The following is a 27,578-nucleotide window of genomic DNA, read 5'->3' as shown; positions in this document are numbered from 1 at the left end:
CTCCTGCTCGCTGCTGCTTCTTTCTTCTACACGGCTCTTTGAGCTTCTTCCTATTACTACTACAGTCTACTTGCCACACACGGCCATCAGCATTCCGGCTTCCTCCTGGGACACGCCCTAATACCATCACGAACACGCCTTCTGTAACTGGAGTGCGTCACTGTTCATGTTCTGTTCTTTGTTTGTAATCTGTACCAAAGCAGCGTTCCTTTGTACTTTGTAAGTGAATCCGCCTATTAAGCGAGAGCCCCTGTGCTAGTATGTAGCCATGACATCCTTGACTAACATGTCATCCCTTATCCTTCCAGTGACAGTTCATCTCTTCTTCCTACGCCCTCCAGTCGACTTTGACATCTTCATCTTCGACCTTCTTCCATCGTCCATCCGTATCTGATCGACCACGAAGCATCTTTCTCTTATCTGTCCACAACAACTATACATACACCTATATATAACTTCATCATGGAGGCTATCATGGATCGTAGCACCTTTACATCCCCGGCTGTCAAGCGCCATATCCAGTCCAAGCGCGGAGCCATTCGACGCCGTGGTGCCAACTATTTCATCAGGTCTACCGCGAAGCGCTTGGCCGAGTCTCCAAACCTCGCCTATCATCAGCTCGCCTACCCGTCCAACTATCCCTGCCTCACCGGTGCCAAGAAGGCCTGCCGAAAGGACGGAGGCCCCGTAGAGGGACCTCGTCCTCTCCGATCGCAGATTGAGAATGATCTTCGTCAGGTCGTCTTCTCCCATGCTTCGGCAACCAGGCGCGAGCACCGTGTGCCGAGGGTATCACCTCGCAAAGAGGCAGATGAGGGCCGGGAGCTCGCCCGCAGCGCCGTTGCGCTACCAAGTGATGCGCATCGACTTGTAAGACGGCCCAGCTTGGAGCGCGAGGAGGCTTTCCGTGTTGCAAGCACCGCCAAGGGCAAAGTTCACACCCGCGCGTCTCCCGAGAGCGACGATGCGCAGGTTGCTGAGCTCTACCACCAGGGCCTGCTCTACGATGCCGAGGAACAGCGCCCTGAGGAAGTCTTCAATCTCAACAGCATTCAGCATGAGGACCCTGTGTATACTATTCGCCCTGCAAAGCGTGGTCGCAAGTCAAAGAAGGGCGGCAAGCCTGCTGCTCTCACCCTCTCCTTTACCGACCTTGGCGACTACAGCACCAAGGCCTCAACAACCCACCTTTCAACCGCTGATGATTCAAGTATCAGCGAAGCGTTCCCTCCTTTGAGGGTAGTCTACGAAAACGACGCGTCAAATCCATCGTTTGATGTGGAGACATCTCAGCCGCCAGACTTGACGATGGACGATATCTCTGATTATGACTATTTCTCTGACGGCGAACTTGACGACGATGTTCCTTCTCAGACGGAGATTTTGGAAAACGCAAACAACCCGTCCGCAGAAAACTGGATCATGCTAGGTTGATCGGCTCGTAGCAGGTCTGCTTAGGATCCCCCCGTGCCCCGCCGGGATTTGGAAACTGGACAGGTGGGAGAGCCTCACCTCAGACTGGTCCATCATATAATCTAGCATGATTGCTTGTTTTCTGCGGGCGTTTTTTCTCTTCTTGTTTCTTTAATAGGGGGATAGAAATGGAACGGATTTTTCCGGAGATTGGGATAGATAGATGTCTGTATACTACAGCCTGCATAGCGACTGGTGTACCGACAGAATCCGTGATGACACTTTATACTCCTATATGGATGGGCGGCGACGCGTTTTTTACTCTTTACTGTTTGGATGATTACGGACTTTGTCTCGCTAGGTGTTTTAGTCACTTATACGGGTGTTGCCATGGCGCGCACTGGAATATTATTACGATTCTATTCTCTTTGCAATTGTTTGTATACTTGTTGAGTGATGAGGGCTCATAGATCGAGACCATAATACAATGTTTGCAGGCATTTCATGCATTTGAATGTCTGTCTGTATTTGTTTCAGATTGATATATGAACTGTGCGAATTATACGGTATGAAGCGTGCAATTACAAGAGAGTTGGTATGCCTGGATTGCTGTTTGAGAGCCACCTATGATCTATTCTCTCGGGCCCCGTATTCAATGATCTCCTAACCATGAAAAATTGAATAATAAAGAATTGGGCACTATTGTCTTGGCTGCATTCTCCGAATGCTGCAATAGCTTTTGGCTTCATCAAATGGTGACTTCATCAACGCTACAATGACGTAATAAGCCGTTCGCATGTGACAGTCACACAACGCGCTTCAGCGCTCATCATGACGGACGCGTTGTATGCCCGATTGGGGTTAATCTAATCGCTAAGACAACGGAACACTGGCTCCGGTTGTCAGCTCAACGATATTCTTGTACGTCAGAATACGCAATTGGTGAGAATGAATCCGACGGCCCGAGGATGAGGATGATGTTCCGGTGGCGCTGGGCTGATGTTAGCCTTTAGGTTTGGTTTTGATCGTTGGAGGTCTGTGAGCTAGGGTGGGCAATGGGCGATCTGGTGCAACCTTTAGAAAGAAGCTTAATTCTTGTTTTATGGCGAACACATCCGAAAAAGATATGATCTATCTAAATAGGAAGTGCAAGCCTCGTTTTCTGAATCTAAATATAATATCGTAATGCTGATGTAGTGCTCTTATTACCTGTCGGTCTGACAACAGGGATGATTGCCCTATGCTGGCTATGTCTCATTTGCCGTGTTCATACTAGTAACAAAAATTGTCTGTACAATTGTTGAGAATGTCAATAACATACAATATTCTGGTAATTGCATATGGCCTAGACGGCTTGGTCTTAGCAAGGTACATATATCTATACTAGGTGTCCAGTATTGTTCACTCTATCTGTACTTCTCTGTTCCGGTTGAACACCTAATCTAAATATATACAGATCTATGTAGATTTCTTATAAGGAAGAGCAAATAATTCGTTTAATACACAGCTTAGCGCCACAGAAACATGTGATATGTTTCCTCTGTGCGTGGGCTGGATTGCAAACTCTTGTAGAGAATAGATATGTGTATTTATCATGCACAGTTTCCTGCTATACATGTAAATTAGGCGCTACAAAAGCAGTCCACGTAATACATGTTTAAAATACGTTTTTCAGAGCTCAATCCAAATTCAGGCCATATTATGATAGTGGCGATCAGTTGGACCTTCGATCGACCAGACCTCAAGAAGATTCACCATAGCATCTACTCCTCTAGAAGATCAAATGAATCAGTGATTCGCCTGTCCTGAATTCCAACTCTTGGCTATATTGCCAAATTACGTGGCCAAAAGAAGGCAGAGCTGCTGTCTTCGGTTTACCTCATCTGCACAGTAAGTAACCTAACTCTATCTGCCCGTGACTTCAATCTCAAGAGCAATGGTTCCAAGCCTCATCCATCCATGACCATAGACGACTACCTCGAGCACCTCCGAGAAGAATAATAAGCGTAGCAAGCAACATTGACCGAAACAAAACAGTTTGAGAGTAAACTACATTGCAGCACGCCATGTTCCGCCAACACGGTCCACCAGCTCTCTCCGCTGCCTTATCTACAGCTCCTGAATTTAAGATGCAGAGGACCCTAAATAATACAAAGACGGCAATAATGGTTGAGATGACAGACATCAAGGACAGCAGGATTGTGGCGGCCAAAATATTAGAGTAGAGGCGGTTTTACCGGCTTCAGAACCCCCCAGAACAAAAGTTTTGTCGAAAATTGAAAAGAAGCACCTCGTTCCTGGCTTATCTACTAAGTGGCCTGATGTACCTGATTATGTCTGAAAATATCTAATATGGTGGCTTGTGGCTAAAAGTGCGAAGTGTGTAGTCATTCTGTTTGTAGTCATTTACTGCGCCTGCTTACCGCATTCGGCTATCAATCTATCAAGTACCTGATCCATCCTTGGCTAGAGAGATAATGAAGCACTGCTACTGTAAGCTCTCAAATAACTGTTGCCTTTTCTACTCATTCCATCGATCGCTTTGGAATGTTGAGTGGTCAGGCAGACCCACTCTCTTTAGCAAGCCCACTTTGTTGTTTTGTTTGCAACGATCCGTTTGCTCTTGGCCAGGCATATTTCCCTTCCTCCCTTGCGATGGGCCTCCCTTATCTATGTTTCGCAAAATAGTCCTCTTTACTCTTTGTCATGAAGTAAACAGACTCCAAACTTATGGTTTCACCTGCTTGTTTTATACATAAGAGCAACGTTGGAAGCAGTTCATCTTTTGTTGGCACCTTGGCCAATTTGCTTCGCAGCTTTGCTCAATTACACGCCGCGAATATGGCGGCATACGTACATAACCAAGATGCGGATGCATTGAAATCAACCACCACACTACTAGACGCACTCAAAATAGGCGGTTCTCCGAATCCAACTCTCATTGATACTATTCCAGACGTGGCCAAAATGATTGATTCTATGCAAGAACTTCCGGCTGAACCGCCATCAATATATGTCGACCTAGAAGGCGTCAATCTTTGTCGATACGGGACCATCTCGATATTACAGATGTACATTCATCCCCTGGAGCGAGTATATCTGGTTGATGTTCTCACTCTGAAAGATAAATCCTTCTCGACATGCGGGAAAAGCGGCCATTCGTTGAAGGACATTTTAGAATCAAGAGCAATTCCCAAGGTGTTTTTCGATGTCCGAAACGACTCAAATGCGCTATATTACCACTTCCAGATCAAACTAGCTGGTATTCTCGATCTTCAACTCATGGAGCTTGCAACACGGAATGTACCCGGAAAATTTGTCTCCGGACTCGCAAAGTGCATCGACAGAGATGCGCCACTCTCTTACTACGAGAGGCGCAATTGGTTGCAAATCAAGGACAAAGGGCAGCGGCTTTTCAGGCCTGAGAATGGCGGGAGTTACGAAGTGTTTAATGAGCGGCCTCTGCAAAGAGACATTAGCCTCTACTGTGCCCAGGATGTCCAGATCCTACCTCGCTTGTGGGCACACTATAGCAGGAAAATTAGGCCTTCTTGGATGCAGACAGTAATCAGCGTTTCGAAGAGAAGAGTGGAGGAGTCTCAGTCGCCAAGTTACGCTCCAAACGGGCCTCACAAGGCATTAGCCCCTACCCGTTGGTACCAGACTTGATACGTGTGCTTTCTGGAGTTCCTGTCACCATTTTACTTTACTTTATCTCTTTTGATCTTGAAAGACGGTTGGTTATATGTTGGCTGCTTTGATTGGCACCCTGATTTAGTGTTAGATATGCTTTCACACAAGGAAAAAGATAATTGAATCGAGAACAACGCATATCTAGTCTTGGCCCGTAGGTTCAATAACCAAATTCAATAGGCGCAGCTACGATAGCTACGATAGCTAAATATAAAAAGGTTTAGTAAACTGGGCTTGATCACGGAGACTAATCGCAGCCATCGCCGCAAGCAACATAGCAGTAATAAAGTTCCACGCCGAGGTGACTCACCCCATCCAGGTGACGTGGCTTTGCAAATCTCCCTTGCGTCGCCAACAGTAATAAAAACCCTCGATGACACCCATAATTGGACCAAACTCTTTCTCTATGCTTTCTTCACACGACAACATAAGTAATGCAACAACACGATTACCCGTCAAGACAACCTTATGGCAGAGAATAAGCTTGCGGGGCTAATCGAGCTCTTTAATCGATCACGTTGAACAAGGGCGACCCGAAAGAGAATGTACCGAGGGCCACAGCTGAAGGGTTACAAGCCAGTGCGGACAAACAACAGCCGTATAATCCACTATACCAGCATCTGCAACCGAGAAGAAAGAAGTCCCACAAAAGGAAATGAATGATTAAAAAGTCACTCTAATGGGTAGTTTATCTCTCTATACTTGGAAGGAATAACTCTATTGCGAGGACTAATGCCTCTTAATTATTCTTTGTAAGTGTGGTCAGATAAACTACCTATTATTGTGACTTTACAATTAGTAGCTTCCTTGTCATCAAATCTTTCTTTTACCTGCAGCTACTGGTATACTTATATAAGGCTATTGGTTTACCGGCGATGTATTGTGACTTTCCAGACACGACCCTTATCGCAGCCTCTTTTTGGTCGCCCTTGGCCATCTTGATCGATTACAGAGTTGGCTTAGCCTGGAGTATTCTGCTGTAAGACTGCCTTACCGGGGCATTAGCGGACTCGAGACATTCGATTAGTTATTATAAAGCATGGTTCAGTATGCTTGGTATACTTCGGCCGTCAATCCATTCAAGCGGTACTCCCGGGTTCTCTGGAAGCGAAGTTGGTTGGAGGATCCTCGGAAAGAGCATCAGGGTCGGTTAGAACGCGGATAGATGCGTTTGGCCGTCCTGTCTAGGTGAAAGTAGACTAATTCTATGAACAATATTGTCTTCCCTGCTTAACTTTCAGAGAATTGTGCGTCGGCAGATGAACGGAGGAATAGTAATAGATTGGTGTTATTTCATCCGAAGTGGTCCGAGATTTGTGCAACGCCGTTCTAGTTCCGGCTCTTCCATCAAGCGGCAAACGCACGGAACTTCCATCTAAGGATAGAGCAATCGCTTTTAAGAAGTTTTTTTTCCAACTATGAAAAAGTAGTTTATCCAGTCATTCCCTAAACTAATTGAAGCCTTTGTACAACTCATCTTGTAGAAACAAACAGGCGTCCCAGCAGGTAGAACATCACTCCATCAGTCCTGTGAAATAGAACATCAAGACTTCCATTTTGACAAGCGTCTCGACCCCTGACCTTTAAAAGCTTAGCTCCAAATAATAGCAACTTGCTCATTGACAAATTCTTGCCAGGAGAAAGTGCCCCAGGATCGCGAGCTTGCCGTGACAAATAGTAAGTAAGCAGTAACCAGAAACCACAACTTCAAGTGGAGCCCGTCCAGCATTGAACTTGGCGCGTATCGAATACGCAGTATGTTTTCCAAATACTTTCGACAACTCGGAACAATATGTCCCAAAGAGTTACCGCAATACTCGACAAGATGCTGAAACTATTTGTCAAACTTCATTTGATCTGAATTGTACATATATTAAGATGGCTCGTTGCAACATCAAAGACTTCTCATTCTCCATCACCAGTCTCAGCATCAATTGGAGACTCACACAGATCAATCCCAGACTCATCATCCGTCTAATTGAGGTTCCATCAACTTAACAACCGCCATGTTCAAGTCAACCCTTCTCCTGGCTCTAGCCACCGCCGTCACGGCAAGAAAATGCCAAAACCTTAACATCCCAATCTCAATCTCAGCCACCAACACTGCCTTCAACCTCCCACCGCCAGCAACTGACATCGATGTCGCCAATCTCCTTATCAATTTCGCCGAAGACAGCACCAACTTCTTCAAAAGCATCCTAGTAGGAGTGAGTAGTTTTCCCCCATTCCATTTTCAGCCATCAAACAAAGACTAAAACGTATTCTCCTTCTCTCCAACCTTTCAGCCTAAAAACGTCAGCGGTCACTACTCAATCGGTGCCACCTACTGCCAGCCAGACCACGGACCAGGCAAAGCCCTCCAAATCCTCACCCACGGCGCCGGCTTCGACCGCAGCTACTGGGATCTCTCCTTCAACAGCCACAACTACAGCTACGTCGCCCGCGCCGTCGACGAGCAAGGCTACTCCACCTTCTCCTGGGACCGTCTCGGCATCTCCGCCTCCTCCAAGGGCGATGCCGTCAACGAGATCCAACAGCCACTCGAGGGCGCCGCCCTTGAGAAGCTCTCCATGCTCCTCCGCGACGGCTCCATCCGCGGCATCAGCGCCAAATTCGACAAGTTCATCCACGTCGGCCACTCCTTCGGCTCAGCCCTCACCTACAACTTCATCCACGCAAACCCAGACTTCAGCGACGCCGCCATCCTGACGGGCTTCAGCCAAGTTGGAAACTTCGTCACCAGCTTCCTCCTTGGCGGCAACTACGGAGCTGTCAAAGACAATGCCGTCTTGGCAGCAAAGTACCCTCGCGGCTACATCGCGCCAAAGAACCCCACTGGCGTCCAAATTGACTTTTTTGCCCCTGGCGACTTCGATCCCAAGATGCTGGCCAATGCTTTCGCCATTGGCCAACCTAGTGCTATTGGTGAATTCCTGACCATTGGCTCTAACGACGCCAATGATTTCAAGGGCCACCTTTACATCGTCACAGGAGGTTAGCATCCCCTTGGTTCTCAACCCCCTTTCGATCCATAAGCCATATGGTGTTGTGTATGCTAATAATTTGATTGATCTAGACCGAGATTTGCCCTTCTGCGGTGGCAGCTGCTACGACACCACAGCTATCCAGGGAGCTTTCCCCGATCTCCTTGCCGCCTCTAAGCCCAATTTCCCCAGTGCCGCAAGCTTCAACACGACCATCGTTCCTGGCGGTGGCCACGGTCTTAACATGGGATACTCTCACAAAGATACATACGATTCTATGTTCAATTTCCTTAGCTCTTACTAATATAATGGTGCGAATTGATGTTCAAACGTCGAAATAGACAATAGAGGATGATTTTGTGGTAATAGTTAGATGTTGCTTTAATATAGAGTCAATTCAGTCCTAGCGGCTCATTCACCTATTACAGTCCTGCTAGCCAGTAACTGCTTTCAATTCTCTGTCGCTATTCGTCGCTGATTTTCCTAACATTGAGCGTCGAATCGTATACCGAAAAGATGCAGCATTAGTTTGCCTCGGCAACTTGGCCGACCCTAGTCGGACGAAGCCGGATAAACTAGTACTTTGTTCCTCATAGACCATGAGGATGATCGCGAGCTATGATCTCTTCTATTGGACAAATAACTTCATGATCCCTGAATAGTGGATATTGTGATCGCCTTTGGCCTCAAACGGAGTATTTAATTCATGTCACACATGCAAAGACGGATATTATGTAAAGATTTACACCAGAGTTTCCGCAGCCTTCTGGTGTGATCAGTGTTTAACACAAAATTCGGGGCATGTCGTGATCAGCATTGAGTCCACAGCAAAACAATATTTTGCTGTAGGCTGAGCTGAGAATATAGCAATGCCTTAAAGCAAGAATCAAGTAACTTCTATTGAAAGAATATTCTGTCCATTTTCTCATCCTGGGGGCATTTGATTAGGTATATCAAGCCATTGGGGCATGTCCGGGATGCCCCATGTCAGATAGGTCGACATTTCATCCGCCGTTTTGATATAGTCCTCAACCGAAGGCTGCATTATAGCCCCGTTCTGGACCAAAACTTCTGCCGATGGTATGACGTGAAGCGAAGCTCGCGGAGGCAAGCTCTGGTTCATGAGTTCGGGCGCTATCTCTAGCGGGGGATACGTTGGTCTCAGCACAGGCAGCGCATTTGCAAAGTCGCTGCTGCCGCTCTTATCTATCGACGTCTCATAGAACAGGTTCTGGCTTGCTTGGATTAATGGCGACTTGCCATCATTTGCTGACATCGTCTTGACACTGCTTGTTGACTGTGCTTCCTCAATCTGTGCTCTACCTCTCCGGAATGAGGCCAATGCTGAAAGGTGGTGGTCTTCCGCAGATCCTGTAACTTCGGCAGGATCAATAGGTATACTAAGGCTAGGCATTAGTCAAGGGTACCAGTATGTTCTGCTCGAGAGTAAAAACATACCTAAGCGTTTCTTGGTATCTCTCTGCAATATCCCGAAAGCCAAAAAGGTGGCAAAGTGGAATAAGGCCCCGTATCTATGGCCATTAGCAGATAGTACACGAGGTGAGTTAGAGAGAGGAAAATGTACAAATTGTATTGGTGCCTCTTTTCCACGATTGTGAATAGCCAGGAGAAAGCTGAAGTTGGTGATGATATTATCTCTTGTCTCTTGCAAAGTCTGAGGAGACTGATCCACCGTAGCTGTATAAATAATTTGCACTTTGGTTGATTCGATGATTGCATCGGGGCAAAAAAGGTCATCAAATGCGATTGGACTAAAGGTCATTCCGGTACGGATGATGTGAGATGCCTGAGTCGCATGATAGCGACATAGATTTTGGCAATGTGCTCGAAATTGAAGCGGTGCGTTTTTAAATGCCGATGCGAGGGGGAAGCTGAAGCCGGCTAAAGAGATTCGGGTGAGGTCAAATATGACGGCATGAATAAAGAGATGTAGAGCGAAAACACCACCGAGCATTCCCCTTTCTTTCAGCACGAAGAGATTGGCATCTGTTAGGTAATACTTTTCCGGCAAGTTGTTATAAAGTGCGTTGAGTTGATCAATGATTCTGACAAAGTCAGACGACGGTTCCCAAATACGCATGGCATCACCAGCAACTCGAATAAGCCTAAAAGAAAACATTAGCAACGGGTAGCCGGGGGCTGACCTAGGAACAAGGGAACAACAGGACATACTGCATCCCTTTCGTCCTCAGGCGCACCACTAAGATCATCAGAGATGACAAGTCCAGTTCTGTAATAGCTTCCTGCATTCCTGAGCCTTCGATCTGTACAACATAGTGTGGTGGTGATGCAAGTTGAGATGTAAAGCAGTCTTCCGGGCAAGGCAACGGAATTTCCGGTATATGGTCCTTCCAGCACATATTTTTCTCGACGCCATTGGCGGCAAGACCGTCAATGACAAAGCTGGCCCAAACGATGCGATTTTCTACCTCTCGTTGAATCACCTGAGCGGCTGTACAGCGATTGTGAAGTGGGCGCGGCGAATCCAAGCTTAGCAATCTTATGGCGCGATGCAAAAAAGCCAGCAGGATAAAGACCAAAGCATGCTGATCTTCCCGAAGACCATATTCACATAGAAGAGCTACCGTCTATAGAAAGGCATGATTAGATAGGCCGGCGGAACTGGAGTTTGATTGGCAACTCACCATGAGACTCTGCACGGTAGGAGCATGCAGTTCTCCTAATACCTCCTTTCTCGCTCTCTCGGCCCACTCATGCCCCGGAATCGCGGTTGGAAGTGAATCGCGATCAGCGCCATCTAGACTCAGTATTGCATCAAAGTAGATGTGCCTAAAGTTCCATATAGATGGGTCAGACTGCGATTTCCCTCTAGTTTCGAAGATAGCACACAGTAGTAGCCGAGAATAGCATACCTAGCGCCAAGGGCGCATATTATGTAGAGCAGAGGTTCTCCGTAGTCCTGCGCAATACTTGCTGCTTCGAGCGACTGCATAAAAGATGGGCGATGAATGAAAGAGAGACAGCGGAGGTAGTGATTTCGTTCAAAGTAGGCATTAACTAGCCGAAGTCGAAGCCCGTGGTCTTTTGGGAGGGTATCTGTGCATAGGCTTTATTTGGTGTTAGCTCATGTCATGAATTTGGATGCGGAAACAGATACCCCGAGCTGGGAAGAGCTCTGGCTTGTGTCCTGTTCTACCTTTCAATATCAACGCCAAATGCCTGCAGCAGTGTGGGATTCGCCCACTGGGTAGGTTCCAAAGGCTGGGCCGGGGCCATTGACGTGAATCCTGCAGCAGCAACCGTAGAGCTGGCCACCGAGCTGGCAGGCTGAGAAGAAGATTCGCGCTCGTGCTGCTTGTCCAACTTTGAGGGATAGATGCAGGGCAAGTTACGCAAGATGCAGCGGCGACAGGACGGCCGAGTCTTGGTGCAGCGATGCTTCGATGACCGGCATTCTTCGCAGGATCCCACCCGTCGTTTTTCAACTCCGGCAGCCTTGAAGATGTCATCCGCAGATTTCTGCATCTCCTTGCGCGAGATGAACTCGCTCTGCGGGCTGAAACCAGGGCACCCGACACCCAGTCGAACGCAGTTTCGACACTCGGGTATAGTCTTATCGCATTTGACCTAGTTCAAAAAAAGATTTGATGAGAATTTCGTCGAATAATCAAGCTGCTGGATGTTCAGGAAGCTCAAGTCTGCTGAGGTTCTTCGTTGCCACTCAAGACTTGATGGACTCTGCATACCTTTCTTGATCTACAGACCAGACAGGCTGCGGACCGGTTTTGTTAGTTGACATTATCTCGCAAGGGTTAGATACTCGAAGAGCTTCGAATAGGAGAACGAGTAGAAAGATGAGATGACAAGAAGCAGAGATAGGGAAGCTGCCGGTCTCACCTATGGCTGCCTTTGGCGCATTTTCATTCCGAGCTGCAGTCGCGCCACTGCGCTGCTGTGTTTGCGAGCCCATTTGCTAGCTGCGAGCAGTTTCGTTTGGCTGTACAAAGTACTGAGGATACTAAAATGTCATCCTTCTTTCATTATCGCGCAGTGCTCGCCGTTGCGAATGAGCATGGTGGGAGGGAGGCGTATCCCTTTGAGCAACGAATTTCTCCTCTCCAAATGACGATTGAATGCAAGAGTTGAGATTCCGAAATCATTGCTTTCCGCCTTGTAACTTGTCTGGTCCCCTTTCAACGGCTGACTCTGCGTCCGATCCAATCCCAGACGCCTCAGCGGAGTCCGCACTAGTTTGGCTGCTCGACAGCATCGGAGAGCTGCCGTAGCCCTGGCTAGGATGAACCCGGTGCATCTGACGGGGAGCCCAGCTGATGGGTGGTGGAGCCGGCCTTTTTGAAGGCGCTGGAGAGATGTTAGTGGCCATCTCGCAACAGACACCATCCTACTGTATACTCAGTACTGAGATTGACGCTGTACAACAATTCACAGAGAGAAGATGCGGCTCGAGCCGATCTGATTGCAGTTCTTCATAGCTGGAAGCTGCGGCGAAAGCGGCCAGTGGCTCGAGTCATGAGTTGAGATGGAGAGACAAATTGGCGTGGGGACTTGTGTTTGCGTTTCATTGTTTTTTTATTTGTGTCGTCCTTGCTGGTCTCGTGGAAATTGATAATTCCTTCCCGTACCTTCCCAACTTTTGACGCTGTTTCTATTACTACATGAACTCTTACCGATACTACACCCAGTATAATCGACATTTGCATGTGATAGTATTCTAAACTCGCCATTGAAATTAAATTCAACGACAATTCATCCAAGCCCGTGCTTAGAAGTACACCAGCTGAAATCACGACCATTCCAAAACGCACAGACACCCCTGCACGAGTAAGGTACCCGTGGACGTGACACTGCTTGTGCCATACTTAGCTGCCGCCAACGCTTACCGGGCACCAAAACTACAACCGCGCGGGAACTCCATAGGAGTTTATCGATTGATTACTCACTATTGCAAGTATCTGCTGGTATACGAGAACGCTTACATGCGATGCACTCGATTGAATCACAGCAATAAGCATTAGTCTTTACAATTGGAATATGGCCTATTTAACAAAGACAGAGCTGATGTTGCTATTAGCAATCCACGAGTGCTTTCCCAGAAGAACTTCATGATTCTCTTTTAGACTCATGGCATTGATAGACTTACTTTCACGCACACGCGTATGCTTCTCGCAGTTGAGCAAGATTTCGATTCTTACGTCTATTAATGCCCTCTATGACGCATGTCTCAAACCTATTCGTTACAGCAGATGATAACCCAGCAAATGACAGCCAACGTGTTGCTTTATACGTTTTCGGCCCTTTGCCGAAATATGGCATTAGTCTTGGTCTTTAGCGCTGATGATCAAGCTCGGGACGTATGTGCAGGCTTTACTACCGTTACATGCTGCATTGTTACATTCTGCCCTGCTGGCACATGGCATGCTCGTGTTGTCCTTTCACGTGGCAATTGCAGGGCATCCTTTCTGCACAAGGGGGCCAATTGGAGTTATACTCGGGTTCTCTTGATACGCTGGCTGGGTTACACACCTTTAACCTCCAGTTCATTGTTGACCAATGCTGTTTCCAGGCCGAGAATGTTAGAACTCGTCAGCTCAATGCGCGCAGGAGCTTCCTCTTGAAGCTTTCGGAAGAGCGCCACAGATTTGTTAAGGTCTGCTTTGCTATTTTCTGTCGGCTAAACCACCATATGCGGCAAGGATTGAAATGATTAGAAACGCCGAGCTCAAAAAAAGCACAGACGTGATTTGCGATTCTGTATGGCCGTCTGCGGTACCTCTTCGAGCTTTTTGCTTTGGAAACGCTGAACTCGGACATGGATACACAGATACACAGGTCACGTTCGGTGGAGGCCTGTAGGTCGCATTGCACTCAACTCTCGCTCTCATAATTTCTTCCTCTTTTCCGAAAATACGCAAACAAAAGAGATGGCGTTAGTTTCAGTTACACTTGTGGCCCATTATTTTTAAATAGAAGCATTATAAACACGATATTCTCCCTAGAACAATTCGAAGAATTACCCGCCAAACCGGGAATGAAGGGCGGCGACTTGCGGGGTTTGGATTCTCGACATCTGTAGCTGCTTGACTATTCCCCGAACGAATGCCTAGTACCCAAGCGAGGCTGGTTGACAGGTAGATCCTGGACTCGGCAAGTACTGAAGTAAATCCGCGAGCCTATCTGTCGCCACGTACAGGCAGCGTGTAATGAAGGTAAAGTAGCAATCTCGATGGCCAACATAGGGGATCCGATCATGAGTCGTGGAGGGGGGGTTAAGGAGGCAAGAACCAGTCATGCATACTCTATGTATGCACTTAATACTAGTAATATCCCTTCAACTGTTGAAGCCACGGGTAAATCACAGATAGTTACTAGTATTTCGAAATCGTATGCCTTTTGTATTACACTGTCCAATGCCTGTCACGGTGTTATGTCGGCTCATAACTAAAAATACATATACCATGATATCTATTTGTCTTACACCATTGGTAAGCATCAGCACACCGAATGCTTCGGGACGCCCGTCTTCTATTTTCGTATGCTTAAAGCATAAAGGTGAGGATGGCGAACTGCATTCTCTTTTCAGGGGAAAACGTGTACCTATGTAAGCGCACATGTATTATCTACATGCAGTCTACGAGAGGCTTCCCTGGAGTGATGAGTTTCTGTAACTGCTATTGGACGGATCGTATGCGGACTGCATGCACCTAGGGATATCCCTGACAACTTGGAGAGTCTCACAGCCATGGCGATACAAAGTAGCAATGCTCTCCAACTTTGTGATGCCCTCTACGCGTTTCAGCAACAAGATCAGAAGAAAGCTAAAATTCAGCTGGCTTAATCAAGTCAAAGTCAACTACAACTAGATTGTCTGGTTCGCCTCAAATATATAATAGTTCATGACTAGATTCCATGCTGATAACTGAGCTACAAGATGTCCAGATGAAATAGAAGCCGATCGCAAGCAAGCATAAATGAGAAAGCACCAAAACATGAACTTAAATAGAAGTCCAGGTACAGCTATTGCTCCAAGGCAATCCGAGTTCCCTCATTCTGTCAAACGCTCTCTACACTCCAACCGCGAAGGTCAACGATGACATCAAGATCCAACGTTATTTAAGAACTATGCGTACTGGCCTAGTCGGGTAACCTCGCAATAGAGAACGATATTATTGTCATCTATCACAGAGGACCGAATAGAATGGTCTAAAGAAGGCCCAAATTAAACCGGCAGTGATAGCCAGCATATTCTTGTTGGAGCTCAAATCGAGATCCAAAGGAGATGACAACAGCGGCCAAAATCGGAGTGGTGCAAGGCGAAGCTGACCAACAAAGCAATGACACCAGGGCAGCCGCAGAGACATGTGCATTGAACAAGCAAAGGCAAAAACATATAGAAACGAGGTATATATTTTTTATATTTACTAGGTGGCCTTTGAGTAGCTGTGATCCCATCCTCTCCCGGGAGGCTACGCTTGAGTTCGCGCAAGTCGCTGTCCTGAGCTTTCACAAGACATAGATGTAAGTCATCCGAAGCTGTTCCTAGCAAGAGGTTCACGTAAGAGTGATAGCATTTGGTAATGCATCGTAAAGTCTAACACAACGTCTTCATCCATACTTACCTTAGGTACCGATGAAGGTCGACATGCAAAACCGCTTCGTCTACTATGCAATCATGGACTGGCATGTGAGTATATATATATAACGATTAGAAAGGTTAGTAGAAAGGTACTCTTGTATCAGTGATTACTACCGGGAATCGCTGGGCACGAGTTTGAAGACTTGAAGATGATCGCAGATGATCTATGGATACATAACAATTCAAGTGGGGTTTTGGCAATGACTTTACAACTGTCACAGCGCATTGCGGACTATGGCACTACGTGCATCAACATATCATATCACCTCTGGGGGATATTCCATTCGGGGAGAAAGGAATCTTAGTCCACGGACCATTTAGACGTCAACAGAATAGTGGCAATTTGAACTCAGCATTGCAACTTCTTTATGGTACCTGCAAATCAAGCCTCTCTCTTCACATGCTTATTTATACTACTTGAAGAATAGGCACTTAGCGTGAAGTAGACACCGTATATTCAATGGAAGTTTCAACGACCAAATTGTTAATGGCGCAAAGCTGTTTTCGGTGATAAGATGCCCAGGCGAACTGACAGCGATAACTCTAAATCCGACACCGCCCGCTTACTGGCTGCTTATAATCTGATATCAGCCCATTGATATCGTGCAATATGAATTAGCTCATTGAATTTAATCACCCAGTATCTGCTCCGTACAGACACGTTTCTAGGGCGAATCTCCACGCCGCTACTATCCGCGCAATGGAGATGGATATCTTATCAGTGGATACTTTGATACAAGATGCCGCGATCCCAGCCAGCTCGACGCAAAAGGCGCGCGCGCGATTCGGCGACGTCCGCCATTTTATCTACGATGACCTACTCAGATGTCTTTCATGAGGAGAATGGCGATTAGGAATACTCCATCTCGACAGGATCTCACAGAAAACGCAAAGTTGCTGCGTGAGATAAGAGCGTTTGGACAGAGCTTATTTATACGACCCACAGCTGGCGGTTCGCACTTGCTTCAGCTATTAGCTAACGGCCGAGGATAAAAGATAGCTGGGAACCCGTTTCCGCTTGCGTCCGTCATCTCCGATATAAGACTTGCATTAAACTCGGATACTGGCTGAGACACGGTGATCCTATACGTAAACACAATGTCTTTGCGGAAACTTGGGGGCTTCGGCCGACAGGCGGCATCATATGCCACAATCGCCTCCTCGAGGGCCTCGATACAGCCGCTTGCGCACCGCCCCGGGTCAAAGGTCCGGTTCGGAGCAGCTGTCCATGGCGTTGGTATCAACAAGATATCTGGTGAGTGCATGGAAATCAAGGCAAAGGGAGAAATTGGAGGAGAAACAGCACCATGCGCATAGGACAATGGAAGAAATGGCTGACACTTGGTGTCTCAGATGCCGACTTTGACATCATCAAAGACGCTCTATACAGACACCAGGTCCTCGTCTTCAAGGCGCAGTATGACGTATCTCCAAAAGCACAATACGAAATCACGCAAAGATTCGATCCCAAAGCGACAGCCTCATACGGCCACGGGAAGACGCTCGACGCAAAACGATCCATCCTGCACCCTGATCTCAAGACGATCCCACACCAGCCACAGGTTCAAGTTATTGGAAATGGCTTCGTAGAGGAGTATGAAGGACTGAAGGATATCCAGCTGCGGCACCCACACCACAAGACGTTCCACGCCACAGTAATCCCTGAAAAGGACGATTTGGACTTTACCCGGTTCTACAGATGGCACATTGATGCGGCGCTGTACGGGCTGGCTCCTCCGGTGGCCACGACGCTCTTCGCGGACCGGGTCCCTCGCGGCCGCACGCAGACGATTCGATACGAGGATACCGGCGAGCAGATGACGGTGCCTCTGGGAACGACGGCGTTCGTGTCGGGCTACACCATGTACGACCTCCTCTCCCACGACGATAAGCAGTTCGTCCTCAACACAAAGGTCGAGTACGCACCGCATCCCTACGTGTGGATGAGTGGCGCAAAGTCCCGCTCGGACGGCCTGGGCCTCATCTCGGAGGGCAAAGAAGTGCCGCTGGACAGGCTCCCCGAAATAGAGCAAGACAAAATCCAGATCCTGCCCATGTGCTGGCGCAACCCGCAGGACGACCGCCTAGCGCTGCAAATCCACCCGTCGGCGATCCGCAAGCTGCACCTGGGCGGCGGCAAAGTCGTCGACGACCTGGAGGAGGTGCGCGAGATCGTCTACCGTCTGCAGCGGCCCGGCATCGCGCCCGAGCTGGTGTACGCGCACGACTGGGAGGAGGGCGATTTCGTCATCTTCCACAACAGGAGCCTGATTCACTCGGTCGTGGGAGCGTTTGCGGAGGACGAGGTGCGCCTCTTTCGTCAGTGCAACATTGCGGGCAGCAGCTTGCCCGAGGGGCCCAGATACTTCTGATTGCCTGAGAGAGAGACGAACTCGTGATGCTGTGCTTGGTTGATTGCAGCGCCGCCATCGGCCAGCCGGCTATGCAGCTCGCGAACGACTGTGATAGAATGTGATGCGACAGGCAGATATTACTGGTCAGGCAACACCCATTTAGCAGAGACAAGACGGACTGGCGGATAGGCAGCAAACGACGCCGCAAGACATGGCCTTCAACCCACCGCCTTTCCCTTACATCAAACGCCTTGATCCTCCCGAAGAACGGAGGCCAAAGGCGCAAGGCGCAACGCCACCACGCATCAGATGTTCAAGTCAAGCCAATTTATGTCATTCAATGTCAAGAATAGCGTTGGAAGATGGGGGGAGAGGGGCAGCAACATGATTGACACAACGCCCGCATAAACGACTTTTGTCCATCATGGGGAAGGTTGTGCTATGGGGTCCATCGTCTTATACAGACCTCCATGCGGCATGGGCCTCGCGTCTGATCGACTTCACCGCAACCGGCGCGGGAATAATCAGGCAAAGGCAGCTTGTTGGGAGGGAATAAGCGACCCTTGGCTTCGGATAAAAAGAATCTCTTGAATCCCACCAGAATCGTGTTCTCATGACCCCTCGGATCTGGGGCCTCAGCGAAGATTCACATCACGAGCCCTTTTCGACCCCCCCGGTGAGGCACCCATTCACGGCCAGCCAGTGGGAAAAAGTGTCCTGTCGGCTCAGCTGCCGACCCTCTGTACATGGTCGGCGGCGCCCTAGCGCCTCTTTTGTTCGCTTTTGCTGCAATAGACGCCGAAAACAGGCGCAGCAGGATGCGAGGTTGATTTGCCCGCGCTAGCGTCCGCTGTCCCGCCTATGCATTGCGCTGTGGGCATTACAGGGCGGTTGGTGGGGGAATTTCCGGGGGGGATTACAGCGGAGGGGTCCTGGAAGCTTGGAGGTGGGTTGCACTGCAGCGATTGATTGAGCGGTGTCGGGGATTTGGTGAAAATTGCACGCGATTAGGCAGGCCATAGACGCGATTGATAACGCATATTCTGGTTTTAGCCAAGCACGACATAAAAATTGAACTTGGACTGTTTTATATCAAGTGCTTATCTTCACACTGACTCACGGGCTGCTTGTAATTTCTTTCCTCTTGTGACTCGAGATCTTTTTTTCCGGGGCAGTGCTTATTACACCGTTCTTTGCCTCCTAAACTCTTTTTCCTTTCTTCTTTTTCTTCGTCTCTTTTTCTTCCTTTTCATCCTTTTGGGCCTCACTTGAAAGCAACTGCTACTCCAAGGCCACTCTTAATGGCGAAAAGGTGACCGTCACGACAGGTCCATCTCGTCCTGGCAGCTGTCTGCTGATCCATCAGTCACCGTGAACATACATACCCCTTTGATTTCGACTTCATCCACAACCGTCCGTCACAATGGCGCCTCCTACTCACGACCCAATCTCCTCCGCCTCCTCCTCAGACCTCACCCTCATGGACCCCGAGCCCATCTCAGAAACGACGCCTCTCATCATCGGCAACAAGTCCACCGACGCCGAACATGGCCGCCGTCCCCCTCCAGGCAAGCCCCTGCCCAAGATGCAAGTCTTTTTGCTCTGCTTCGCAAAGGCCATGGAGCCCATCGCCTTCTTCGCAATCTTCCCCTTCATCGCGCAAATGGTCCAGCGCAACGGCAACCTGCCCGACTCGGACGTCGGCTTCTACAGCGGCCTGATCGAGTCGCTCTTCTCCGCCACGCAGATGGTCGTGCTCTACTTTTGGGGCTACCTGGCCGACACCGTGGGCCGCAAGCCCGTGCTGCTGTGGTCGCTCGTGGGCATGGCCGTGGCGACCTTCTTCTTCACCGTGTCGACGTCCATCTGGCAGATGATTGTGTTCCGGTGCGTGGCCGGCGTGTTTAGTGGTTCTGGGCTGGTGATCCGCACGATGCTGTCGGACCACACGACGGCGGAGACGCAGGCCGTGGCGTTTAGCTGGTTTGCGTTTGCCAACAACGTGGGCATCTTCCTGGGGCCCATTATTGGCGGCACGCTGGCCGACCCGGCAGAGCAGTTCCCGGGCGTCTTTGGGGGCATCAAGCTGCTGGAGGACTATCCCTACATCCTGGCCGGCGCGGCCATCACCGCCTGCAGCGTCGTCAGCATCATCCTGTCGGTGCTCTATCTCGAAGAGACCCTCGAGCCCGAGTCAAGCACCACCACCGCTGGAGTCTCCGCGCCAGCTCGCCCCCAGCGCCTGTCCACCTTTGAGCTCCTCAAGGCCCCCGGCGTCGCCATCGTCATCTGGGTCTACACCCATGTCATGTTCCTCGCCTTTGCCTTCACCGCCATCCTGCCCGTGCTGCTCTTCACGCCCATCGACCTCGGCGGCGTCAACTTCTCGCCCTTCCGCATCTCCGTCTGGATGGCCATCCAGGGCGCCAGCCAGGCCACCTGGCTCATTGTCGCCTTCCCCATGCTGCAGCGCCGCCTCGGCACAAAGGGCTCGCTGTCTGCCTGCGTCGCCGTCTACCCGCTCTTCTTCGCGGGCTACGTCGTCATGAACATGCTCCTCCGCTTTGGCACCGAGTCCACCGTTGCGATATTCTGGGTCGTCGCCTTCATCGTCGCCTTTATCGGCCCTGGTGTGTCCATGGCCTTTACAGCGGTTCAGCTCGCTCTCAATGATGTTTCTCCCAACCCGCATGTCATGGGCACTCTCAACGCCCTGGCCATGACCGCCGCTAGTGCCATCCGGTCGTTTGTGCCTGGCGTTTCGACGGCGATATTTGCCATTGGCGTGCGGAACCAGATCCTCTGGGGCCATCTGGTGTGGGCGATTCTCATTCCCATTGCCATGACTCTGTCTATATTCGTGAGATGGCTTCCGGAAGATAAGCAGTCGCATAAGCTTCCCCAGAACGAAGATGAGGAGTAGAATCCAAAATAAGGTGTGGTTTTTTTGAACAAAGAGCTTTGTTAATTCCGTTTAGCATATAAAAAGAGTGCAGAAAGAGGGGAGTGATTGAAGATTTCGCATGAAGAAGAATGCTGCTGCTACATATCATACACTTTCACAGCTATAGGCATAAAGGGCGCAAATCACGGGTTAAAGTTGCACGTGGACGTTACGGACAGGCTATGCATCTGCATAGAAAGCATTTGGATTCAAGTTGAATTGCTTTTGAGTTACATGTACATAGGCACAAATATATATAAGCAAAATCATTATGATCTTATAAAAACCAACTTTTCCTCGCTGTCAACACTAGCCGCAACTTCGCCTCAAGGTACCTACTACTATCACATGACAAGTATAAGGCATTAAGTGGCACAGAGAAACGAGATTATGAGAGAGAAAGTAAAGATTTTCTAGAATATATATGTGATATGATTAAAGAACCATGTAACGAGCGAAAGAAGAAAATAGATATCCAGTTTTCCTCCCTTCCAATCCCCATTACATGAGCTGAAACGTAAAAGCAAAAGTTGTGCATGACGCCGTGCTACCGTGATATAATTCCTTTTGAGAGACACAAAAACCCTGTATATGTAAAATGCTTGATAAAAAACCCAACGTTGAAAAAGAAAAACAATCAGTTTTGAAAAAGAAGAAAAAAAAAAATCTCTCAAAATAGATGTCAGTCTGGTTCTTTTTGTTTTGCTCTTGTGAGCGAGTGTTGCGATGTGAGATGAGGCAGACACTGCTTTCTTCATATAGCCTCATCTCTTTCTTCATCTTCATCCTCGTACACCCGCAAGGCAAACAGTTCATCTTCAACTTCTCCATGCCTCCTACATCTCGAGTGAATACAACAACAGCGCGTGTTTAATCAGTCTTGACGTTTTCCTCGTCTCCAAGCTGGTCTCCCCTCCATCGCTTCCACTCAAACATCTTCCTAGGCTTGGCCTTGATGGCCTCTTGCAACTTGGACTCGCTTCGCTCCATCCAGGCATCAGCACTGGCAGAGCTGTAGGGATATAGGGGAGTGTTTTCGGGGTGGAAGAAGAAGTCATCGGACTGGAAGGTGCTGTGCGAGGTAATAATGTCCATATCGGCGGCAATCTGCTCGCAGTAGCTGTCCAAGGGAAGATCGTTGACGTCGTGTCCAAAGGGGTTCTCAATTTCCTGGCCAATGAAGAGAAGGCCGAGAATGATGTACGAAGCGACAGTCGTGGCAGGAATGGTGATGTAGTCGAGCACGTTGACCATCTGGAATGGAAGCAAGATGACGTAGAGCCATGTGATTTGCTGAAACAGAATTCCGTAGGCGATGGGGAGAGGGGTGGTCAAAACACGCTGGCAACCGGTGTAGGCATCGTTGAGGGCAGAAAGATTGTTGTAGGCCATGGTTTGTTGCATGGGCACGGGAAGCTGGCCTCGAGCAATCAGGTTGTCGATGGTAACGGCAAGATGGTTGATGATCTCGAGCGGCAGGTTGCCCACGGGCTTCTCCGCGCGCTTGAGCAGCTTGCGAGGGTTGCTGGCGGCGAAGGAGAGGCCCAGGTAGTCACCGACAGACTTGAAGAGGCTGTGCCTTCCAACACCGCCATTGACAGGCATAGTGGCGGTGGCAGACTTTGCAAAGGTATCCAGATGACCAACGAGATGCTCGATATCCGGGTACGAGGTGTAGGGCTCGAAGCGCAGGCTGTGCTTGAGGGAAATGGCAAAAGCAACCACCAGGTTCATGGCGCTGATCTTGCACAGCATCTGCTTGCGCATATCAACGTCCGGCAGGTTCTTGGTGTGAATCCAGAAGATTCGTCCAAGGGTCTGCGATGATGTAACCAGGGAGGCGAAGAATCGTCGACCTTCGGCATAGCGTTCATATGCCGTGGAACCTCGGAAGCTGAGACCCGTGGAGACGACGAAACCAAGAACCGTCAAGAGGATGGAGTTGACACCAATATGGTGAACCTTTTCGTGGATGAGAGTGATGCATGTACTCCAGAGGCTCATCCAGATCAGAGGCACAATCATCTTGGGCATGATGCTGCCGTGCATCTGCATGAAGAGAGGCCATTTGGAGTGCTTGGACATATCACGAGGACCGGCGAAGTAGTCCTCGATATTCAGCGTGTGCCTCCGACTGAGAGCCACCGGGGGGGCCGCCCTTGAGCCCGGGACATTTGTCGTCTCTTGCTCAAGAGGGATCTCCAGGCTATTTTCGGGGCGCTTCTCATTGTGCTGAGCTGGTTGGTCAACGACAGTGGTGACCTCTGTCGGCACGTAGGCGTCGCCGTCCGACATGGCTGCGGTCGATCTCAACGGTGTTGATGGAAGTAGATGCTAGTCGTGATGATGGTTGAACGGCAAAAAGCGAGATTGGGTTCAGTTCTGGCGAGAAAAGGATCTGCTCGCGTGTCCCCGTCCAGATAGCAGGGAAGTGACCAAAGAGTGAATTAAGCTTGAAGAGATGCAACAACAAGCGAGCAACAATTGGGATCAGCGGTACAGGGAAAAGGAAAATCTAACCACGGTGATGCGCACACAGAAATACACAAACAAACAAAGAAAAAGGGAAGGGGAATGGGAAGGATAAGAGGGGGTAAGAAAGAGAGGTTGGATAAGTAATAAAGAAAAGGAGAGGCGAGGCAAAAAAAGAAACGAAGAAAAGAGCCGGCGGTAGATGCTGAAAGTGTCGATGGACGAGGTGCGTCTACGTACAGGTACCGGTACAGGTACAAGCTACGGGCCAGGGGCCAGGTTCAGGCTCAGGTTCGGGTCCATGCGCTAGAGCTTGTTCTAGCTCAGAACCAAGAATTCCACGAGGCAATCAGCGGCGCCTGTAGGGCAGACGCTGAGGTCCCTGGAGCGCCACGTCGTTAGTGAAGGATCTAGCGCTGTTGCTGCGCTGCAACGCCTTCCGTGGAGGCCAAAGCCTGAGCTGACTTTATTCACTGAGGCTCTTTTTTGACAATGAGCTGATTCAGCCAGGTCATGGTTCTTGTGCATGCTGTCTGGTCCTTTCTCAGTCTGCTCTTTCTTAGTCTGCACCTTCTCTTTCTTCCCTTTTTCATCAATGGTTTCGCCTCTACAAACCTCACCATCTCCACGTCTCAACTCGTTTGCGCTGAGCTTCTCCTTGTTCCGTTATGCCTCCCCTTGCCCCTGTTTCTTCTTCTGCAAACATCTGCAAGTGGGCGTCTCCATAGCATGTGCGCCGCGGCATCCAATTCGTCGGCCTAAATGGTGGGTTCCATCGACGCCTGTCGTCTGAAACAAGCGGTTTCCAGGAGGCTGCTTACATACATACATCCAGCCCGGGCCTCGTGAGGGAGTACTTGGGCGCTCGCATCTGCAGGTATCGCCTCTCATTGTTTTCGTGGGGCGGATACGCGGCAAGGGGAAGGCCTGAAGTCGCTGACATGCAGCAGGTGCATGACCGTCTCGTCATCTCCAAGACCCTCTATGGGGCCATGCATGCTGTGCTACGCCACCGACCGCCACGGGGCCCCAAACTGGACATGATTTTCGACAAGAGTTCAAGACAAGAGACAGCGGGCGTGTGGGATGTTGCAGCTCCAGAAACTCGATCAACACAGCCAAGGTCAGGAATGCGGCCCGCTGAGGCCTGCCCTGGCGGACGGTCTACAATACAATCCACTTGCAGTTTTCAGCCCTGGGCCACAGGCCACCAAAACGGTTATACTAGAGAAGCTTGGAAGCTCTCCGAGGCGCCCATTGTTGCAATCTCTTTAGCCGTCCAAGCCTGGTCCAATACGAGGCGGCCGTTGTATTCCTAGCCAACGGAGCCGTCCAGCCAGCTGCAATATCACCCGAACGGGGACCCCTTCGCCCAGCTTAGCTGCTGCTTAGGGCGTGAGCTACGATCAGAACTCACTAAACTTGTCGCCTCCGCCGGCACTCATAGCCGCCTTTCACCAGTGTGCTAGTTGACCTCTGTCATGTTGGCACCCCGTTGGCCGAGGAATCAAGTGCTTAGCGTCAGCGCCTACTCTGCAGCAAGTCGCTAAAAAAAGTTTTCAGGCACAGAGGGCTGCCAAGGCCTGCCCAGAACAAGATTCGTAACGACTAATACAGTATCCGGCTGCGAGAGGCTTCCATCACGGAGACTGGTGGGTCAGGAGAAGCCGTGTGCTCGAGCCATCAATTTTGAAAATCGTATTCATTGGAGCCTTGAGCCAAGCTTTGAAAGTCAGAGCCAAGTGCAATTAAGCATCAACCGTTCGCAAATTGCCGTCCTAGCTCGCGCGGAAGAGCACAGCCTGCCAAGCCCTGCAGATGCAACCCAAGAGACTGCAAACTTTTTCTACCATCAGGTTTTAGCATGAGAATCGTTGCTAACACTGGTGCTAGCAGCGGTAATGCATGCCTATCGACGGGGGCACTCCGAAAATTCTTACGCCAAGGATCTTGTACTGGTACGAGGCCGTACCAACCACCAAGGATTTGCGTGCATGGAGGCTCAAGTAAGGGGCCAATAACTCTTATTTTCCTTTGCCCGCACGGCCTGGCTTGATCGCGATTCCCTCCGCATCGAATCGTACCAGTGAGACGATCCTTGAGAGGAAAATGTGACATCCTACGCAGGGAGTCGGAGCCCATGGTCCCCAATGTTCGCCATGCAGCCCTTTCTGGGGCATTAGCACACGACCTCTGTTTGTCGCGTTGCATTTCTTCCACGGAAGCAGTGCACTGTGTTCATATTGCTAAACCCCGCCACGGGCCGTTTCGTTGGCTAACCAGTGTGGCCGTGTTGATCCTCAAATTTAGCATCAAGGCGAAGCTTTTTTGTCCTGTTATTTCTGATTAGCAGTGCCAATCTTCTTAGCTTCAGACGATTAGTTTTTATGAGCCGCGATTTCCTAAACTTGGCACCATCTGCTCGAAATCGGCGTCCCACCCCTTAGCCAACTGTATCTAAAAATACACGCTGCAGCTTGAAGCGAGCAAGTATGACTCAGCGCCGATAGAAGGCAGCAGCTAGTAACTGAGAATTGAGGCTCAACTGGAGAGCTAGGGACATTGTCTCCCCCTTTTTTGAAGCTACTGGCCGTATGGAGTAAGGCAGCTTCCCGACTATAGGTCCGACCGACGAGGAAAAGATTAGAAACTTTTGCAATAGTTCATTATCCAGGAGCAGCCTATGCAGTAGAAGCTAGATTCAGCAAGGCTCATGTCTCTAGTAGTGCCGGTTAAGCGTTGCTTGTCACTAGTCGTGTCTATGGGTGAGACAACTAACTGTCCGGGACTGCATGTCTGAGATAAGTTCGACAACACAGGTTCACTATATATAGAATCGGCTGAAAACAATGCGCATAGTAAGAGCAGATGGCGGATGATGTAGCAGTATATGAAGCTTGCCTTGTCAACTAAGTTTGTAAAATGCAGCCGTTATAGCCTAGCTCCATTAACACATGTTTAAGAACTCCATGTTATACTTTCAATATAAAAATTACTACCTCTTGTTATTCTATTTAGTTTTATTAACTATACCTTGCCTAAGTAATTGCAGATTTCTAGCTACCCCCTCTAGGGCTACCCCTCCGGCTAGGATTCGCACAGCTTTAGTTTCACAGCAATGTTAACCCTCCCCAAGGCAACCAAGTATTGATAAGTATTTAACCAATCAGTAGTTCGCATGATGTCAAGTTCTCCGCTGCGGCACCTATTTTTGTTTTTCACGGCATTCTTAATCCTCACTAAAGCCATATTGAAGCTCAGCCTTGTTCAAGAATGCTATTTGGTAAGAAAGCCAGGTCACCATGCTTCTTTTTCTTTTTCTCAGAGTACATGATAGCGCCTTTTATAGAGTTGGAAAGCTGTTATAGCCAATCCCATAGCGCAGATAACACAACCAACAAATGTGTCGCAGCATTTGAGAGACTTGGTTCCTCTATTCGATCTACAGCTCGCGATGGGGCGCTATATCCGTCTATTATATGCGCAACCGGCAAGAAATCGTTATTCTTGCTCTCTTACCAATTCTTCTAGATGTCTATATCAAGTATCCTTCTCTTGATGGTTCCATCACGGTGGTAGCTTCCGAAAGTGTCCAGTACAGCTGTATGTCTTCCCCAATAAGCCTCTGGGCTGCACGGAATCTCAAGAATCTCATTTCACTCGATGAGCGGACACAGATACAACATTCTACCTATAAACGATATGCTATTACAAAGAATTACGTATACACGTATACAATTCGCGAAACGCATAGTCGTCTAGATCGCGGCGGGATCTGTAAGTGCCACTTCGGAACTTTCCGTCACCCCCTCATCTGTAATGATAGAGCTCTTGCTTTGTGCGCAAAGTTTGGGGTTGTCGACTGGCCTACTCATGATTAATCCAGCTAAGAAAAAGGCTTTCTCCTCTTTTTGTAGCCTTGTGAGATTCGCGATCTCATCCGAGTCATGGAAGATACCGAGAGATGCTCCTCCTTGTTAACATTGAGGTTTGGAGCCAGTGTTCTTGGATAAGCATTCTTTTCTTCTTCTTTTGGTTTCAACTAGGCTTTGGATGCTTCAGTCCGGATATTATGAGTTTAT

General features: G+C 49.1%; 6 protein-coding genes across 6 annotated transcripts; 4 read left to right on the top strand and 2 right to left on the bottom strand.

The window, feature by feature from the left end:
• Window positions 1–462: 462 nt before the first annotated feature.
• On the top strand, window positions 463–1,434 carry TGAM01_v201281 (hypothetical protein; the record flags this gene model as incomplete). Its single annotated transcript, XM_018809123.1, has 1 exon — window positions 463–1,434. One exon carries the CDS (start codon window positions 463–465, stop codon window positions 1,432–1,434), a length of 972 nt encoding a protein of 323 aa, XP_018657698.1.
• A 5,678-nt stretch (window positions 1,435–7,112) lies between these two features.
• On the top strand, window positions 7,113–8,394 carry TGAM01_v201280 (hypothetical protein; the record flags this gene model as incomplete). Its single annotated transcript, XM_024548732.1, has 3 exons — window positions 7,113–7,313; window positions 7,392–8,100; window positions 8,183–8,394. 3 exons carry the CDS (start codon window positions 7,113–7,115, stop codon window positions 8,392–8,394), a joined length of 1,122 nt encoding a protein of 373 aa, XP_024406548.1.
• Window positions 8,395–9,015: 621 nt separating this feature from the next.
• TGAM01_v201279 (hypothetical protein) lies at window positions 9,016–12,042 on the bottom strand (the record flags this gene model as incomplete). The annotated part of the gene is made up of 9 exons (XM_024548731.1): window positions 9,016–9,490; window positions 9,549–9,622; window positions 9,676–10,216; window positions 10,284–10,699; window positions 10,757–10,901; window positions 10,985–11,179; window positions 11,269–11,699; window positions 11,819–11,844; window positions 11,970–12,042. The coding sequence occupies 9 exons, from the start codon at window positions 12,040–12,042 to the stop codon at window positions 9,016–9,018; spliced, it is 2,376 nt and encodes a 791-aa protein (XP_024406547.1).
• Window positions 12,043–16,824: 4,782 nt separating this feature from the next.
• TGAM01_v201278 (TfdA family Taurine catabolism dioxygenase TauD) lies at window positions 16,825–18,098 on the top strand (the record flags this gene model as incomplete). Its single annotated transcript, XM_018809127.1, has 2 exons — window positions 16,825–16,981; window positions 17,080–18,098. The coding sequence occupies 2 exons, from the start codon at window positions 16,825–16,827 to the stop codon at window positions 18,096–18,098; spliced, it is 1,176 nt and encodes a 391-aa protein (XP_018657702.1).
• A 1,405-nt stretch (window positions 18,099–19,503) lies between these two features.
• Window positions 19,504–21,003, top strand: TGAM01_v201277 (hypothetical protein; the record flags this gene model as incomplete). The annotated part of the gene is made up of 1 exon (XM_018809128.1): window positions 19,504–21,003. One exon carries the CDS (start codon window positions 19,504–19,506, stop codon window positions 21,001–21,003), a length of 1,500 nt encoding a protein of 499 aa, XP_018657703.1.
• An 891-nt stretch (window positions 21,004–21,894) lies between these two features.
• On the bottom strand, window positions 21,895–23,319 carry TGAM01_v201276 (hypothetical protein; the record flags this gene model as incomplete). Its single annotated transcript, XM_018809129.1, has 1 exon — window positions 21,895–23,319. The coding sequence occupies one exon, from the start codon at window positions 23,317–23,319 to the stop codon at window positions 21,895–21,897; it is 1,425 nt and encodes a 474-aa protein (XP_018657704.1).
• Window positions 23,320–27,578: the final 4,259 nt, after the last annotated feature.

This window comes from Trichoderma gamsii (assembly GCF_001481775.2).
Source record: "Trichoderma gamsii strain T6085 chromosome Unknown Scaffold_3.2, whole genome shotgun sequence".
NCBI classification, from domain to species: Eukaryota; Fungi; Ascomycota; class Sordariomycetes; order Hypocreales; family Hypocreaceae; genus Trichoderma; species Trichoderma gamsii.
This window is presented reverse-complemented; position numbering and strand designations above follow the sequence as displayed.